Genomic DNA, 17,240 nt, shown 5'->3' with positions numbered 1-17,240 from the left:
TTCACCCACTCTTCCTCCGCTCTCTTCTTCTCCTTTTTTTTTTTTTTCGTTTTCGTATTGCACAATGACGGGAGAGAAATTATAACACGGTAGTACACGGGCGTCGGTATTCTCCTTCGACGTATAAAAGGTCCATTCGACAAATGTAACGAGTGTCTCTCAACAATTTCATTATACATATATATAATATATATATATATGCAATATATATATATATTAATCGATTATAAATAACTACGCGTCGCGGAACAAAGGGGGAGGGCGAAAACCATTAAATAACTCGCGTTTAAAATTCGTCTACTAACGCGTCCGTTCGGCAGATCGCACAGGATCTACGAACTCGGCCAACAACATTCGAATAGCACAGATAGAAATCGCGCGTGCGTGCGTGCGTGCGTGCGCGCGCGCGCGCGCTAGATCTCGCTGGAAAGTAAGTCAGAAGAGAGGAACATAACTCGTTAAGCAACAATCCTAGGCTCTCTCGCGCTGCCGTTGCTGCCGACTGCTCGCGCGCGAGTCGTCCGAATTCGACGGGGGTGATCGCGAGCGCGACAGTTGCGCGCTCGTAGGAACGACGTAGTTCTGGAGAAACACTGGAATCATGAGCGCGCGTGAGCAACGACGTACGCGCAGAATCGATCCTCGTCGACGATTGAATTCCCCGTCTGCACGAAAGGGTTGCCCTTGAAAGAAGCCCGCGGCAAGATCGCGGGAGGCGCGAGCGAGCGTTCGCGCGATCCTCGCGCGGTTTCCGAGAAGGCGAAGAAGTTTGCTCCCGCGCGAGCGACCGATTCATCATCCATCGCGTTTTATCGCGGCATCGGCGTTCGTATCGTCGTCACACCCGACAATTCTCCTAAGTACCTCACATCCGATCGGCGTATCAGCGCAGTGAGACGTTTCCTCGGAGCGCCCGAGGGCCTCGACGGAACGGCGCGGCGGACGAGATGATCGCAGTCGTGGAAAACGTGTACGCAACGAACGAGAAACAAACGTCAGCAGATTGGAGCAGGGGGAAGGGGGAAGCAACAACATCGCGCGTCGAAACTACACTCGTTTAAGGCATAAAAAAAGAAAGGAAAAGAGAACGCTCAGTCTGTCAGTCGTTAAAAACGAGAAGGTCAGACGTTTTCGGAGCTATAAACGCGCTAACCCTTGGAATTGTCACATTTGTTCGACAAAGTGTGCCGGTCTGATCTTCCTCGAACGCGGAATAAAACGACGAGTATCGAGAAGAAGACAAGGGGAAAGGAAACAGGGGAAGGTAAAAACGCTAGTCTCTAACTAGTCGCTGACGCGCATAGAAGTACCGCGCGAGTCACGCGTGAGTCGAAATAACTTACGAATCCGAATCGATTGGTAACCCGACGTGTCGCGAGTGCACAATACGGTGCGCGGTGCAAGACCAGTTTCCAAATTCGTACCTTAACCCAATATGGTCGAACGAACGTTTCGCAATGACAGTCCTCGATTAAAACGGGTGTGATCAGAGTGACCAGAACCATTGGAGGATTCGGCGTCGTGTGATCTCTTTATCGCGGCATACGAGCGTCGAGAAAAGGCTCGACGTTTCGTCGCATCGCGTGTCGCACTCGGTCAGTCCGCGTCGAGAAATTGTCCAACAGAAAAAGACATTGCACGAGTATTCAGATTTTCTCGATTGTGTGGTATCGCGCACTAGGATATAGGTCGTCCTGCGCGCGCATGTAACGCACCACCGCCGACACCACGCGCGCGGTTTCTCTATAAAGCCAATTCTATAAGAGGAAAGAAAATTATTCGCCCGAGAAAGAAAATTATTCATTTGCACCGAGGAGTATTCTGTCGGTCTTCACGGATAACGGACGGATACGGTGCGCGACGTCGTACGCGATGAAAAAAAAAAAGAGGGGGAAAGAAAAACAGAAAAATTGTCAGGGACGCAAACATGTGCGACATGTGCGGTAAAATTGAAAATGCTGCAAATAAAAAGGAAGATGTCAGTCGTCCGTAAAATGACTGGCCCCCCCCCCCCTCTTACCGTTTCGCCGATAAGAGGATCATGCAAGAACCGAAAGAACTCTGTCGCTATATCCCAGTGCGCGATGATGCATGTAACACAAAGTCACAGAGTTTAAAGCTATTGATAATTAAATTATTACGGCTAACGAGTTGTCGTGGTATTGTGGTGTTGCAGATGAGAAGAAACAGAGACGACGCACCGAGCAGCAACGTTGCGACGAGAATCTCGTGGGCCGGTCCTGTGGTGGGGGACCGACGACGGAGGGTTAGATATTGCGGAGGGTCAGCAGGTAGCAGGGTGTATCTCGCGCTTAGGCGCTGGTTGTGAACGAGTGCTCGCCGGGACCGGGCAACGGACCGGATGCGCTTGACCGTTCAGCGAACCATGGAACCCAGGAACCATGTGGACCGTGAGACGAGGAGTCAGCCTTGGAACATGCCGAGGAAGCACAGATTCCGCGGCGATGTTGACAGCAGCGTGTCGACAACCGAGAGAAGGCAGGGAACGAGAGGCAGCCGTTTAAGTTTATGTCAGTAGTGCCGCCGGCTGTCAAAGTCGTTGCTCTCGTTGCTGCAACTGTTCGTCGACGTCGACTCTACGTTCTCGTTGAAGTTCTGCGTGTCGAAATCCTGGACCAATTTTTTTATGTGGGCCAGCTTATTGTGCAGATAGTTGAACTGCTTCTTCGCTTCTAGGTGTATTGGGTCGTTTTTCTTTTCTTGATACTCAGCCATGATCTGCTGCTTCAGTCGCTGTAATTGATCAGCGGAGACGGTTAGCGACCGGACAATTCGCAAGAGAGAAGAAAGAGAGATCAGCGATCAGACTCGCCATGCCGCGATACGATACCTGACACTCGTCCGAGTTCCCCCGGGTCGCCTGTTCGGTCATTCGCTGATACAACTGCGAGAAGCGCTGGGAGACAGCGGCGACCATCGCGTGCACTCTTCGGTACTCCTCGTAGTGCGCGTGGAACGCTATCTTGTAACGTCGCCTTTGCTCCAGATTGGTTATCGTCGTGTAGTACCTGAACAAAAGAGAAAGCTGCTTTGTGAGGAGGATTCCTTACACAGTCAAGTGTGTCAATGTCAAATGTGAATCGACTTTTGATCATCTGGAAACAAAATTTGCCGATTTTTCTTTTTTCGTACGAATAAGGAATCGCAAACTTATCGTCGATTCCCACGGGAATTCCATTGACGAATACAACCGTTGGCAAACACAACAATCGTGCCATGTCTACTCACGTGAGGTAGTTGGGGACTTGGGAGCTGTCCAGAGTCATGGAACTCCCCAACGCCAGAGGACTCTCCGAAGGTTGGTTACCCTCCAAAGCCAGCGGACTCTCCGAGATGTCGTCGCAGTGCGCGCTACCGGTGATATCGGCGTGGCCATTGAGGGAGGCCACAATGTTCGCACTACCACTCACCGTCCAAGGCTCCCAGTCCTTATTCTCCCTCACGACTGTCCGACTCCTGTCGCTTCTGTCCCTCCTGTCGGCGCTCGCGTTGCTCGGGCTGCCGCCGTGACGACCGCTAGTGATATTAACATTAACGTTATCACTCCTCGCACTATTCGGCACGAAACGCGCGGCAATGTCCTGCACACTCGCACCCACACTACCACAGGCACTATTATCACCGCTGACCACCGTCGTCGCCGCTGACCGGCCAGCGTAATAATGTCGTTCCCCGCTAGCGATCGCCGTGCTGCTATAAGCTGGACTACTGTGGGAATTATAGCTGCCGGCCGACGGAGCGCCCAACGAGCCGCTCCCGGTGTTGCTGCTGGCCGTCGCGACGGCACTGTCAGCACCACCGCGTCCGTAACCGGCGCCCTGGTTGCCCGTCGGATCACTGGGCGACGCCTGGCACGATCGGGAGCCACTACCGCTGCTGCTACCGTAGCCGATCCCACCTCGCAGCACATCACTGTTCGCTGTTCTTTCGGGCCGGCAATCACCGCGACGCTCACGCTGCTGTTGCCTCTGGTGATCCCAGCCGACGTTGCCACCTGCACTGCCACTCGCACTATTACTACTACCACCACCGACGCCGACGGTACCGGCCGTAGGACTGACACCGCTGCTGCTGCTGCTACCACCGCCGCCGCCGCCGCCGCCGCCGCCGCCGCCGCTGCTGGACGTCCTCCCGCTCTCGCCGCTGGAATTGGTCGAGCTGGCTTCGGATTTCCGGTAGTGCGATATCCGCGGCTTCTTCGTCGGCAGCCCGTCGTTACCCTGGTAGTAACCCGGCCTCTTGTTGCCCAACAGCGATAGAGGTGGTGCCGTGATGGCGGGCGGCGAGCCCGGCTGAATGGAGTTGGGCGATTGACCGCTGCCTGCAAGTGACGACGATTCGAATGATATTCGGAGCGGAGAGTCTCCAACGATCGTCCGCGGTTGGGTGACGATCTAGTGGCTACGGACGTATAGGCGTATAGGCAAATATCGGTTGTGTCGTATGTTACCAGTGGATCCGTCGCTGGAGCCAGGTGGTGTGAGGTTCTGAGGCTTCCGCCGCCTCAGCATGGCCCTCTCCTGCTCGGTGTAGAAAGGCCAGTCCTCCTGCACGTCGTTCCAGACGTGCCTCAGCAGGTGATACGAGTTGTCGCGCATGTTGGCCACCTGTCGCAGCAGCGTCATCACGATGGGCTTCTCTCGCTCCCGTATACCCTCTGCAATTTGTCGGATCGATATCAATATATCGTTCTGTCCAGTTATCGGCCGAATTAGTTATTTTAACGTGTTAGATTAAGGGGGGAGGAGGAGGGTGCATTATCCGTCTTGGGATCTCGTCGCGTCTCTCTCTCTCCCTCTCCCTCTCTCTCTCTCTCTCTCTCTCTCTCTCTCTCTCTCTCTCTCTCTCTCTCTCTCTCTCTCTCTCTCTCTCTCTCCCTCCCCCCTTCTCTCTCCCTTTCTCTCTGTCTCTCACCTTTGTTGATACGATCGTAAATCTCTGGTCTCTTGAGCGGCCTCAGGGCGAGAAGGTGGATAAGTCTTTCCCTGTTGAACGGACAAGTGTGAGTTACACGTCTGCGAGCATTCGACGAGCCTGACGAGCGTCTCTCTCAACACATTCTCATCATATATATAAAACATATGCAAACACATGAGTGTAAAGGCAAATAAATGTATTCGTTTCATGTATTTGCTACAAATATGATGAAATTGTGTATTGACAGAGTACAGAGACGAATTATAAATAAATAACTACGGGGGACGTTGGAGAACAAAAAGCGTCGCCAGTTTTGATCGATCCGAGTCAATCGTGCATGTATTGGGAGTACAAATTAGTTCGGTTCGTTTTTTTGTGTTAAAAGATGTATTTATTTCAAAACAAAATGAATGAACAGATCAATTAAAGTATTTTCCATCGCTGGCTACTACTTTCTCCCATTTCTCAGGCAATTTTCGAATTCCATCTCGAAAAAATGACTCGTCTTTTAAGGCGATCCAAGTTTGGAGCCAATTTTCGATATCTGCGAAAGAAGCGAACCGGTGACCTGCCAAATCGTGCTGCATCCTTCGGAACAACTAGTAATCAGAAGGAGCAATGTCCGGAGAATACGGCGGGTGTGGTAAAACATCCCATTCGAGCGTTTCCAAATATTTTTTTACGACTTTTTACGACATGAGGCCGAGCGTTGTCATGAAGAACGCCTTCCAAAGTCTCTCTCGGTTTCAGTTCATAAGGCATCCAATTTCCTTGTTTTTGAATAATTCCCATGTCTCTCAACCGTACGGAAACGGCTTGTTGAGTCACTCCCAATGATTCTGCAAGCTCCTCTCTTGCGTTTGACTCTGATCTTCTTCGAGTAATGCCTCGAATTCTTTGTCCTCGAATTTTTTCGGCTGTCCAGAGCGAGGCTTGTCTTCGACGCTGAAATCTCCATCCTTGAAACGTCGAAACCATTCCCTACATGATTTATCAGTTGGAGCGTCACCATAAACTTCAACAAGCATTCGATGGGCTTCGGCTGCACTTTTCTTCCAATTAAAGCAGAAAATTAAAACCTCCCGCAAATGCTGCTTGGTTCGACACAAAATTCGACATTTTCAACACCGTAAACAGCAAGGTTTTTGTATGAAACTCAAAGCGATATAAACTGAATATTATTCGCAGATGTCTAACCACTCTGAAACCGCGAAAATCGGCAGTCACTATGAGGCATTCATAACAGCCGGAGCCGTCTTTTGAAAACGGACCGAACTAATTTGTACCCATCCAATAACTTGACCAGAGATTGAAATTCGCTCGTTTCCAGAGCGACGTTTCTAGCGACGCGATGTGAGTTGTAACGACAACAACGATGACAAGGAGGTGTTGACGCATGCATGTAGGTAGATATAATTACTTGAGCGGCCTGCGCATGAGGTCGGTGATCTTCTTCTCCGGCGAGCTGCTGGTGGTTGGCCGGTAGGAAGGAGATCGCTTGGGTTGACTGGCGGGGGACGATGATTCCCGATGCCTCGCGTTCGATGGAGGCGGTATCGTCCTTCCGGTTGCATTCACTTTCACCTTGCGCCCGATGTTTGGACCATTCGCCTTGATCACCCGCGTGCTGCAAGCGATACGGATTGCCGGTGAGACGAATGTTAGTTCGTACGTGTTAGTCCTAAAATGAAATTCTAGCGCGCTCGCATCCGCAAGCTTGGTGCGCGCGCGCGCGCGCGAATTGATTTAGCTGCGAGATGGGTATCAGCAGACGGAACGCTGGAGCAGAATTTAAACGGACACAATTGAGGTCGTTTAATTATACAGATAATAACGGCCGTGAATTATGCGACACGGAAACTATTCACCTCAATTGTAAGTAATCTCTTCGTGAATGCGGACGTTTCGGAACATAATTTCATATGATTTTCTACTGCATATACAGGGTGTCCGGCATCTTTCGGAAACGATTTCGGAAAATTGTGACGATTGATCGGGTCAAACTGAGAGCAGGAAAGTCAAGTATCATTTTATAAAAATAATTAATTATTAAGCTATGTTTACAATTATATGACGGGTATATTGAATGATAGGATCAAGATTCAAGGCTCAAAGTTCAATATACTCAAATCTATCGCTAGACACAATGGCTGTTATATAATAATAGATTAAGTTATTCTAAAACAAAAAAGTCTTTTACCATTCTATAAATAAATATGTAAATTTTCAAATAATCAATTAAAAGTGCCTCTAGATGTGTCATTTTCAATTATTAATAACTTAATCACTACGTTTGCGACTTTTGCAAAACGGTACATGACTTTTCTTCTCAGTTTGATCTGATTGATCTTCACAATTTTTCGCTTCCAAAAGATCCCGGACACTCTGTATATGCGTATGTATGTAAATATTTTTTGTTAATTCAGAAAACGTAAAATCGCGCTCGTAGAAACGGACAAAGATCGAGAGTCCCGGGTAGAGATGTGCGAAGAACTATTCGAATCAAATCGAATCGAATCTAATGTAATTCAATTCGATTCGAATCCGAATAATACGAGTAGGAATCAAATATACATTATCGTTTGCGTGTATCAGCTACAAAACGAGCCATCTCGGCCTGTACGTTTGAACCCTTAACTTGTAATTAACTTCACTTATAATTAATAACTTAATTATAAATTACTATAAATTTTTAAATATATATTTTACTTTAAGGTGATATTACAATATCAATATTCCCCTTTCGTATTAAAATCTTCCATCATTATTTGCATGTTTAATAGTCTTGCTAAATTTGTCAATGATTCGATTCGATTCGAATTCCAATGAAATTTCATAGATTCGATTCGATTCGAATTTAAAAAAATGAGATTCGATTCGACTCGACGTAAAGATTCTTGATTCGCACATCTCCAGGCATCCGGGGCGAGGCACGACGGGGGAACGCGAAAAATGCGAACACGCGGCGTTTTTCAGCGAATCGAGAGCGAAACGCGAGACGCGCACAACACTATGCATATGTATACTCCACAATGAATTCTAATCGCGCGAAATAACTGGCGGCGCGTTTATTTTTCAGCCGACGCGCATAAACACCGAGCGCGATTGCCTGTTGCGTCACCCGAAAGAGAAATAGAACACACGCTCGCGCGGAGCGCAGCGGCGATTTCTAATCGCGCGTGTTTTTACGTGTATTTACGCGCGCGCGCGCGCGCGCGCGCGTGTGTGTGTGTGTGTGTGTGTGTGTGTGTGTGTGTATGTGTGTGTGCGCGCGCGCACGCGAGAAACGTCGGTTCCCAATAATACATCGTCGACGTCTCGTCACGAGATCGACGACGCGATTAATGCAATTTTCCACGCGCAGTTGTCGCGCGAGATCCGACCGGCCGCCGATCGATCGATCGATCGATCGGGGTTACGTAATTTTCCGCCGGCGCGAATCACCGATCGAGCACCGCGCGACGACGCTGGGAAGAGGCGAAAAAGGGTTCAGCCGTGACGAAGTCGCACTTGTGAGGCGCTCTTAACCTTGACCGTGACGACGCTAAACAAATTAGCCACGCCGTCGATGTGGCCGCCGCGCGCGCGCGCGAACGAAGAGCCTCGCGTGCGCGTCGCGAGAGGAGAATCGCGCGCGCGGCTGATTCTTCGGTCGACGCGTCGCTTCTGCTTGCGGCGGAACCTTCGTCGGGCGCTTTTCCCCGCGAGAGATAATCTAGAATCGTCTCCCCTACGGAGTAGATAAATATGAAGGGTAAAACGGGCGTATACTCTCTCAGACTCATCATCACGCTTTCATTACCGCCGACAGACAGATATCATCGATGCTTGGCTACGGGATTTCGTTGAGGCAACAATTATCTAATAATTATCAATCCATCGATGGTAAGCGGCGCTCGAATCGAGCTGCAGAGACGGTCTCTTTGAGCAGTTTCCAGAGAGATTTCAGAGATTGGAGAGATATACGAAAGCGTTCTTCTCTCTCTGAAGCGAGGTTAATCCTCGGTAAATCGCGCGCTGCGTATATACACACGACGGTGAGCTCATGATCAGTGCGCATCCGTAAACGTTATTAGCAAGTTTCATCTCACCGAAAGAAAAGAATTGAATAAATTTTCTCTCTCGCGGGAGGCTCTCCCGAAGAACAGAGGGAGAAGAAACACGGATAAAAAAAAAAGTAGGCCGCGAAATAAGTCAGCGAGAATAAGAAGCGGCATAAAATAGCCAGTTGTCGCGGGACTGTTCAAAGACACGAGATTGGGAAATTACTGTCCGGTTCAATGAGACGCCTGACGGCCGCAATCGGCGTTTAATAAACGCGGTATCCGATATTTTTACCGAACGCGGAGAGCCGAACACGCGAGAACTCGTTCGCATCGCGTACGCGAACGCGTACGTATTTGTCACGCGCCCGCGGATTCTTCGAGAGCTGCTGCTGCTGCTGGCTGCCGCTCGAGAGAGATAGAAGACATCTCCGGATGGGAGACTCTCGTGCGATTTAAGAGAAAACGAGGTGTATCGAGGTGATAGCGAGGCGACGCGATGCGACGGAAAAGCGCGGCGCGTCTGCAATTTTCCGCGAGTTCTCGTCGCGGCTGCTCGCTCGCGAGACGCGGCATCGCCTCGTAAATTCCAGCACGAATCGCTGCGCGAACACATCCGAGAGACCGTATCTCCGGGCGAAAGTTTGTAAAAGTAATGGCCGCGCGGGACGAGCATTATTTACGATTCCGCGAGGCGCGGCGGCGACGGTCTCGCGCGCTCACGCGGGAGGAAAGTCTCGAGACACGGGGGGAGGGTCGGGAGGGGCGCGGCGCTCGGTCGGTCGCTTTCCCGAAGGGAAAGAGGGATCTCGTCCTTCCTCGCCTGTTGCCGCGCGTAGTCGTAAAGGCTCGAATGGGAACGAACGGACTCACCATTTGTTCTTGTTGTTCTCCTCGGCGATCACCATCCGGTGCCTGGTGGTCTCGTACACGTCGTCGTTCGCGTGTATCCGCATTTTGTACGGAATGTTGCCGAGGCTCTCCAGGCTCCTGCGGGAAAGACGAACATTGCAACGAGCGGCAGTTTGTAAGATCAATCGGCCGCCGCGGTATCGCGCCGTTTTTATTTTCTTTTTTAACTTCGCCGCTAACTGCGGCGAAATTAATTCGATTCGAAAATTCGAAATTACCGCGACCGCTGTATAGATTTCGAGAGTTCGTTTCGAAACGGTGGTCTAAAGAGAGACAAAAGTCCTCGCGTATAAACCCGTACACACTTCCGATCGATATAATTGTCACGATCGAGAAATTTTTATCTACAAGGCGACAAAATCTTTTTGTACATTTAGGGCTACAGTAATTCGTTCCGTAACAACGCGGAATTTACAGTCCGTGTAATGCTGCGTGAGATAAAAAAAAAATGATAGAAATGAGAAAGAAAAAGGCATAATTGGAAACTTAGTATTTCAACTGATATTTTAACTTCATTTCGTATCATAAATGTATCATGATTTCGTGGGTTGTTATACCATTATCAAGTAATGTACATCAAAGGGTTTACACCCGTATATTATGAATAAGCAAATCAATAAATCAATAAAATTGCAGAGTAAAATCGCCATTCTCGCGGCCGTCGAATTTCCGTTAATATAAAAAAAAAAAAAAAAAAAAAAAAACGTTTGTGTCATTCGCCCGGAAAAGCGTCCTTGTGACGAGCGGAATACGTAATATCATCGCAGAGAATTCCAGGGACTGCATGCTGCGAAAGTAAGTAACTCCACCCTACAGAAGGCTGCGCAGCGCGAATCTACAGAAAGCGTAATTTCACCCTTCCGGGGTTGTCGATGCGTTAAAGCCGGATATTCGCGAGGGTCCTCGCCCCGCCGACGAGAACGACGGAGGACGCGACGCGCGTTGTTCTCGCGAGTCTCTCTCACTCGAGGAGAGATCTTCATCAACGACAACGACAACGACGACGACGACGACGACGGCCGACGACGACGAGGACAACGATCGGAACAATTGTCGTCGCGCGTTAAGCGACAGCGATTGTCGGCGTGTCGACGTCGCCGATACGGTAGCATTAGTAGTCGCGCTACTTGCCGCTGAATCGGTTCTGCTGACTCAAGCATAACCGTTCACGGCTACGCAGCGAGCGCTCGCGAGCAGTCGACACCTGCTGGCGGCGCGCTAACAGCGCGCTTTAGTGTGTCAAGTTGCCGCCGCGATAGCATACCACCTGCTCCTCAAGGATGCTTCCCCGGGAGAGTTTTTTTTTTACGCCGCTCGCTTCAGATGGGAAATTACCTGTGCCGCTTGAGAGATGACAGAGAGAAAGAGAGAGAGAGAGAGAGAGAGAGAGAGAGGAGAGAGAGAGAGAGAGAGAGAGAGAGGAAGAGAGAGAGAGGAGAGAGAGAGAGAGAGAGAGAGAGAGAAGAGAGAGAGAGAGAGAGAGAGAGAGAGATGAGAGAAGAGAGAGAGAGAGATGAGAGAGAGAGAGAGAGAGAGAGAGAGAGAGAGGAGAGAGAGAGAGAGAGAGAGAGAGAGAGAGAAGAGAGGAGAGAGAGAGAGAGAGAGGAGAGAGAGAGAGAGAGAGAGGAGAGAGAGAAGAGAGAAAGAGAGAGAGAGAGAGGAGAGAGAGAGAGAGGAGAGAGAGAGAGAGAGAGAGAGAGAGAGAGAGAGAGAGAGAGAGAGAGAGAGAGAGAGAGAGAGAGAGGAGAGAGAGAGAAAGAGAGAGAGAGAGAAGGAGAGGAGAGAGAGAGAGAGAAGAGAGAGAGAGAGAGAGAGAGAGAGGAAGAGAGAGAAGAGAGAAGAAGAGAGAGAGAGAAGAGGAGAAGAAGAGGAGAGAAGAGAGAGAGAGAGAGAGGAGAGAGAGGAGAGAGAGATTACAGACCGGGGATACAAAGCCGGGGAGTAGTCCACGAGAGAGATTGTTTTTCCGCTATCCGATAGTCACCGTGATGATACCCGACACTTGCTCGCGCTATCTACCACCGCGACGCGCAATAATAATGCCGAGGATCTCGATCGGGTGAGCAAGCGCGCCAACTGCGATTTCGATTGCTTCCCATTACCCGAGTGCTCGCGCGGCGTACTCTGTGCGCCGTGTGTGTAAGAAGTCGACAAAAAAGGTCTCGGTGCCGAGAAACATCATCACGGTCGCGTCGGGATGCAGCAAAGGCTCAAGAGAAAAAAGACAGAGAGAAAGAGAGAGAGAGAGAGAGAGAGAGAGAGAGAGAGAGAGAGAGAGAGAGAGAGAGAGAGAGAGAGAGAGAGAGAAAAGGGAGAAAGAGCAGAGCAATCGACAATGACGCGCGGTGAAGCACAGCGGGAGGACGCGCAATTCGGGGATCAAAGTCGACTCTAATCAGAGAGACGCGACTCGCGAGAGACACGCGAGAGTGCGACGACGCACGTGCGTGCGTGCGTGCGTGCGTGCGTGCGGAGATACATACTTGGCGGCGGTTTGCTGGATACACTCGAAGCCACCCGAAGGGCCCTCGATGTCCTGGTTGCCGGAGAGACTGAACGTGAAGGAGGACTCATGGCCGTCGAGGGATGGAAAACAGAGCCGCTGAAATCAGAACACAGAGCGCGGTGCAGTTAGTAGTCGTCCTCTCAGTGAGAGATCGCATTAAATTACGAAACGGCTCGCGGTAGCCCGAGAGGACGCGCGCGGCGTACGCACGCTTTGCCGACGCATGTACCGTCACTTTTCTCTCCCACAGCCGCGAGTATTATGTACCCGCCGGCTATGTAAAGGCCAGCATGCATGTATCTGTCCGTTTAGCTACTTAGCGGCTTATCTATTTAGCATCCATTCCGTCTATCTATTCGGCACATCGTCCGTCGATTCTATATCCTTCGATTTCTCTCTTACTCGGCGAGGGACGCGGAGAGAGGGAGGGGGATTCATCCCGGCAGACCGGCGCGGTAATACGCGATAAAAGCAAGTCTCAAGTGGAAATTCGGTTTCCTCAAACCGAGTTTCGTCCCGACAGTCTCCTCTCTCTCTCTTTCTCTCCCTTCCCCCCCTCTCTCTCTCTCTCTCGATTCCGGGAGAAACGCTGCCCCGTCGTCGTCGTCGTCGTCGTTTGTCCAGTTTTAATTGCCGACGTTGGCGCTTCGATATGAACCCACGGCGGGGAGCTGATAAAATGCCGCGATTCGCGCATCCGCATCCACTTCGCCGGAGCCGGAATGAAATTGTAGCGTCTATATTTAAATATTAACCCAGATACAAGTTCGGCGATGCGCGTAAAACGACGACGAGGTTACGGCGGGGAGACTTCTCTCTCATTGACTCCGTCGGTGGTTGCTTAATAAGCGAACCGGTAATAACGCTCGCTCGCACTTTACGGGCCTCGATTACACGCACCGCGCTCGAGGCGCGATATTCACTTGCGATAACGCTCCGCGATATCGAGCCGGCGACGAGCGGACGGAATCCGCTCGCGGCGAATGCGGCGCATGGACGTGCATCCGACTCCTCGAAACATGAAATGGGCCCGCGAGAGACGAGAACCTTGCGAAACGAGACTGCGGGGCGTTTGCGGTATCGACGAGAGCGGGGGGGGCTCGGTGTATCGATTGCCGTCGTCGCCGCCGCCGCCGTCGTCGTTGTCGGCACGACGACGACGACAAGGAGCCGCGGCCGAAAGAGCGAGGAGATAATGCCGGCGAGTGTATTCAGAAGTAAGTAGATCCTAATCGGATTGTCTCGCACCGTCGTCGGCAGCACGACGGTGACATTTGCGACGCGGGGATTAAAAGGAACTCGGGCGATCGCGGAGCGCGCGCGCGCGCGGCGAAAGTGCAGGGATCTCGCGAGCGACGGTAAGGTCGCCCGGGTCCGATTGGATGCCCTCCGAGCCCTTCGAGACGGAGTCCTCGCGCCTGCGGCCCAAAGTGGTGCGCGATCGAGCGAGGTCGCGCGAGCGAGTTCGCGAGATCCGTCCCGAGGAGAGCCATCTTGTTTCACGCGCGTCGGCGAGAAACATCGAGGGAAAAGGTGCATTTCCTGTCCCATTTCTTGAAACAAGGACGCTGCGCCGACGTTGCTCGCCGCGGGAAGAAAGAAAGAGACAGAGGAGGACACCCAACCGCGCTCTGACCGTTGATCCGCGCTCGAGGCGTCGCACGCACGCACGTCGCACGCACGCGTTCCTCGTCCGCATAATGGGCCGCATTATATGCGCGACGGCTCGTTAATAGCCGCCTTGAATGGATACAAATGAGTTAATAGCGGCGTAGCGCGCCGGAACGGAGGAGCGAGAGGATCGGCGCGCGGAGGGCTTGTCTAGGAAAATTCAATGAATTCGTCGGCGCGATCGTGCGCTCGAGACTTGTGACCGCGTCTGCGAGAGAGAGAGAGAGAGAGAGAGATGTAGTGGCGACAATCGCGGCCGGACGCCCGATACGCGCCTCGTTAGCGAGTTAATTGAAAGTAAATTAGAGCTCTCCGACGGGGCGCCGCGCGGAGAATAAAGTGCGATTGACGCAAGCGCGCGCGGCGCCTTTTTTCGCGATTCAATTTCATCGAGAGGCAGTCGAGCGCGACTGGCCATTTCGCAACTTCGCGTCGCCCCCCCCCCCGTCGTCGCGCCCTTCTCTCTCGCGCTTTCATGTTCTTCTCTCTCCTTCTCTCTCCACCTTTCTTCCTTCCTTTCCTCCTTTCGTCATACGCAGAATCTCCTCTCCTCCTCCTTCTCCTCCTTCTTCTGCTTCTTCTTCTTTTTCTCTCGCCCACAGTTTTATTCCGGCCGCGCGCAACCTTCGTTCAATCAATTGCGAATGCGTGCCGGGGCGCAACGTCATCGGGACGCATCGTAATCGGGGTATTTGGTAATTGGCAGCCTCGGAGAAGGAGCCTCGAGCGACCGCGTCGAGAGATTCCTCGCGGCGGACTATTGAAATTTACCGTACATATTTATTATGTATCGCAGGTAAGTGGACAAGCAAAAATCGCGCGTGTACGCGTGTGTGTGTGTGTGTGTGTGTGTGTGTGTGTGTGTGTGCGTGTGTGTGTGTGTACATGTTTATACATACATTAATATACATGATCGCATGTACGATTTCAGTAAGCGATACATGTAATGCGCGTGTTACAATATTGCAATATCACACGCTGCTCCAAACAATCGGTGGAGGGAGGGGGAGGGCGCTCCGGGCGACGAGAGATCCGCGACTTTATCCGTGTGTCGTAAGGGAACGCGTCGTAAGGGAAAACAAACAAAGAGCGCCATATCAGCCGGTCTTAATCCAGAGTTGTCGCGCGACGACGACGACGGGGACGTTACGGCGGGATCGGTCGATCGGAGGTTCTGCTCCACGTGGTGAGACAAGACAACGACAACGACGACGACGACGACGACGACGACGACTCTCTCGGGTCTCGGCGAAACGATGGTGATTATGACGATGACGGGACACACGCGATGTCAGTGTACGTAATACTACTCGTGCAGCCAAGAAGGGGAGGCTGGAAGAAGGAGGAGGAAGAGGACGTGATGGAAGAGGAGAGAGAGAAGGCTTCTCTCACGGGCATTCACGTATCGAGGCCATAGAGGCCCCCCGAGCAGCCCCCCTCTCGTTCAAGCATCACCGCGGCGCGGCGGGACGGACGTCGTCTCTTAAACGAAAGGTCGAATCGCGCGAGAATGCGATATGAAAGTTTCGTGAAGGGAGGCACACACACACACACACACACACACACACAGAGATGCACAGACAGAGCGTTGGCGCACGGCGAGCGGTCGGGAGCGCTCATTTAAATTTCACTGCGCGCGGAAGGACGGCCGGTCGGCCTGCCGCCTTGTCTTGTCTTGTCTTGCCTTGCCTTGCCTTGCCTTGCCTTGCCTTGCCTTGCCAGGCTGGTTGCTCACCCGCTCGCTCGGCCGGCTCCGTTTCGTAGGTTCTCGCAGCTCTCTTGTGTGTCGAGGCGAGATTCGTGGCCCCATGAGAGAGCACCCATTGTGCCGCGCGAGAGCCGGGGCGCCGGGCGAGCGCACCAGCTGGTTCGAATTCTCACGCCGGAGACATGGGAGAGTCGCGAGTGATCGCTCGCTCGCTCGTTCTTTCGCGCATTCGCGCGCTCGCAGGAGGAACTCTCGTCGGCGATCGACAGACAAGTCTCGCTGCACGAAAGCACATCACGCCACCCGCGATCTCATCATCCCACGGCGATGTTAGCGCGGTATCACGCGCATGCATACATTGTGCCGCAGACGACGGAGAGAGAGAGAGAGAGAGAGTCTGCAGTCGAGTCTCACTGACGCCAAACGGACCGAGGCGATTACCAGAGGAGAAATTCAGATAGCTCGAAGATCGGCGGGAGGAGTATGGGACGCGTGAATCGCGATCGAGCGATTTCGTTTCGTATCGCTCGACGAGAGAGTCTCCCTGCGGGCCGAGAGGTTCATCGACGTTGCCTCGCCTCGAGTAATCTCGCCTGTGCACGTCGTGGGTGCCCGCAACGGGCGAAACGATCGCGCGCGCGCGCTCTTCTGGCCGATCGATCGGCCGCGATCAAGTCGCGAGGAAGGTGCGCGACTGCTACGCGATGCGCCTCAGAGCCGCTCCTCTCTCTCTCCGTCCTTTTTGCCTCCTTTCTTCTTTCCTTCCTTCCTCCCTCCCTCCCTCCCTCCAGGGATCGAATTGCATTCCTCGCGGATTGAAGTAAGTGCCGGCGCGCGGGATAATTTTAGAAACGCCGGTTTATTTCGGGCCCGGCTATCCGCGCGAGCGCGGATAGCGGTTGACCGCCCACCTACTCGCGCTGCCAGCTTCGGATTATTTCAGTCCTTAAGGCCGCAACAGCTGAGCAACGAGCGAACGGTAACCGCCGCGCTCGCTGCATTCTCGCGACATTCTTGCGTGTCAGGAGCCGCCGTCGCGGTGTCGCCTACAATATCGCCGAGAGGCCGAGGATCATCATCGACGGGCCCCGTCGGCCGCGGCTATCGATACCTCGCCCGTGTCCCATCTGGGTCTCATCGCGAAGCTCTCGTCCGTTTCGGAAAATATCGTCCAAGCGAAGATTCGCCAGTTGCCGCTGAGAGTCGCGCTCTGTCGGGATCGACTTGCTTTCGACCGAAATCCCCGGCGAGCTCGATGAGATCTGACGGGCTCGCCTGAGATAATGAGTCTCGCCAATTTGCACGTTAATTTCAGCACATGGCTGCTAACGGTCCGAGAGTCTCGCATGAATTCTCTCTCTCTCTCTTTCTTGAACGAAACCCCGTCTCGCGATCCGTCTCTAGTCTCCGTCTGAGATTCTAGGCGCTGGAACGTTCATGGCGCGCTTAAATGTGATCATTC

General features: G+C 52.3%; 1 protein-coding gene across 1 annotated transcript in view; it reads right to left on the bottom strand.

The window, feature by feature from the left end:
• Su(Tpl) (Suppressor of Triplolethal) overlaps positions 1-17,240 on the bottom strand; it is a 99,692-nt gene continuing 82,452 nt past the window's right edge. The window contains exons 3-10 of the mRNA XM_011137879.3: positions 12,377-12,495; positions 9,855-9,971; positions 6,359-6,565; positions 4,936-5,006; positions 4,472-4,678; positions 3,250-4,342; positions 2,852-3,029; positions 1-2,754 (exon numbers count right to left, since the gene is read on the bottom strand). Coding sequence (XP_011136181.2) covers positions 2,533-2,754; positions 2,852-3,029; positions 3,250-4,342; positions 4,472-4,678; positions 4,936-5,006; positions 6,359-6,565; positions 9,855-9,971; positions 12,377-12,495 — 2,214 coding nt within the window. The 3' untranslated portion in view covers positions 1-2,532. The remainder of the gene's footprint in view (positions 2,755-2,851; positions 3,030-3,249; positions 4,343-4,471; positions 4,679-4,935; positions 5,007-6,358; positions 6,566-9,854; positions 9,972-12,376; positions 12,496-17,240) is intronic.

The sequence above is a fragment of the Harpegnathos saltator genome, unplaced genomic scaffold (assembly GCF_003227715.2).
Source record: "Harpegnathos saltator strain DR-91 unplaced genomic scaffold, Hsal_v8.6 scaffold79, whole genome shotgun sequence".
NCBI classification, from domain to species: domain Eukaryota; kingdom Metazoa; phylum Arthropoda; class Insecta; order Hymenoptera; family Formicidae; genus Harpegnathos; species Harpegnathos saltator.
This window is presented reverse-complemented; position numbering and strand designations above follow the sequence as displayed.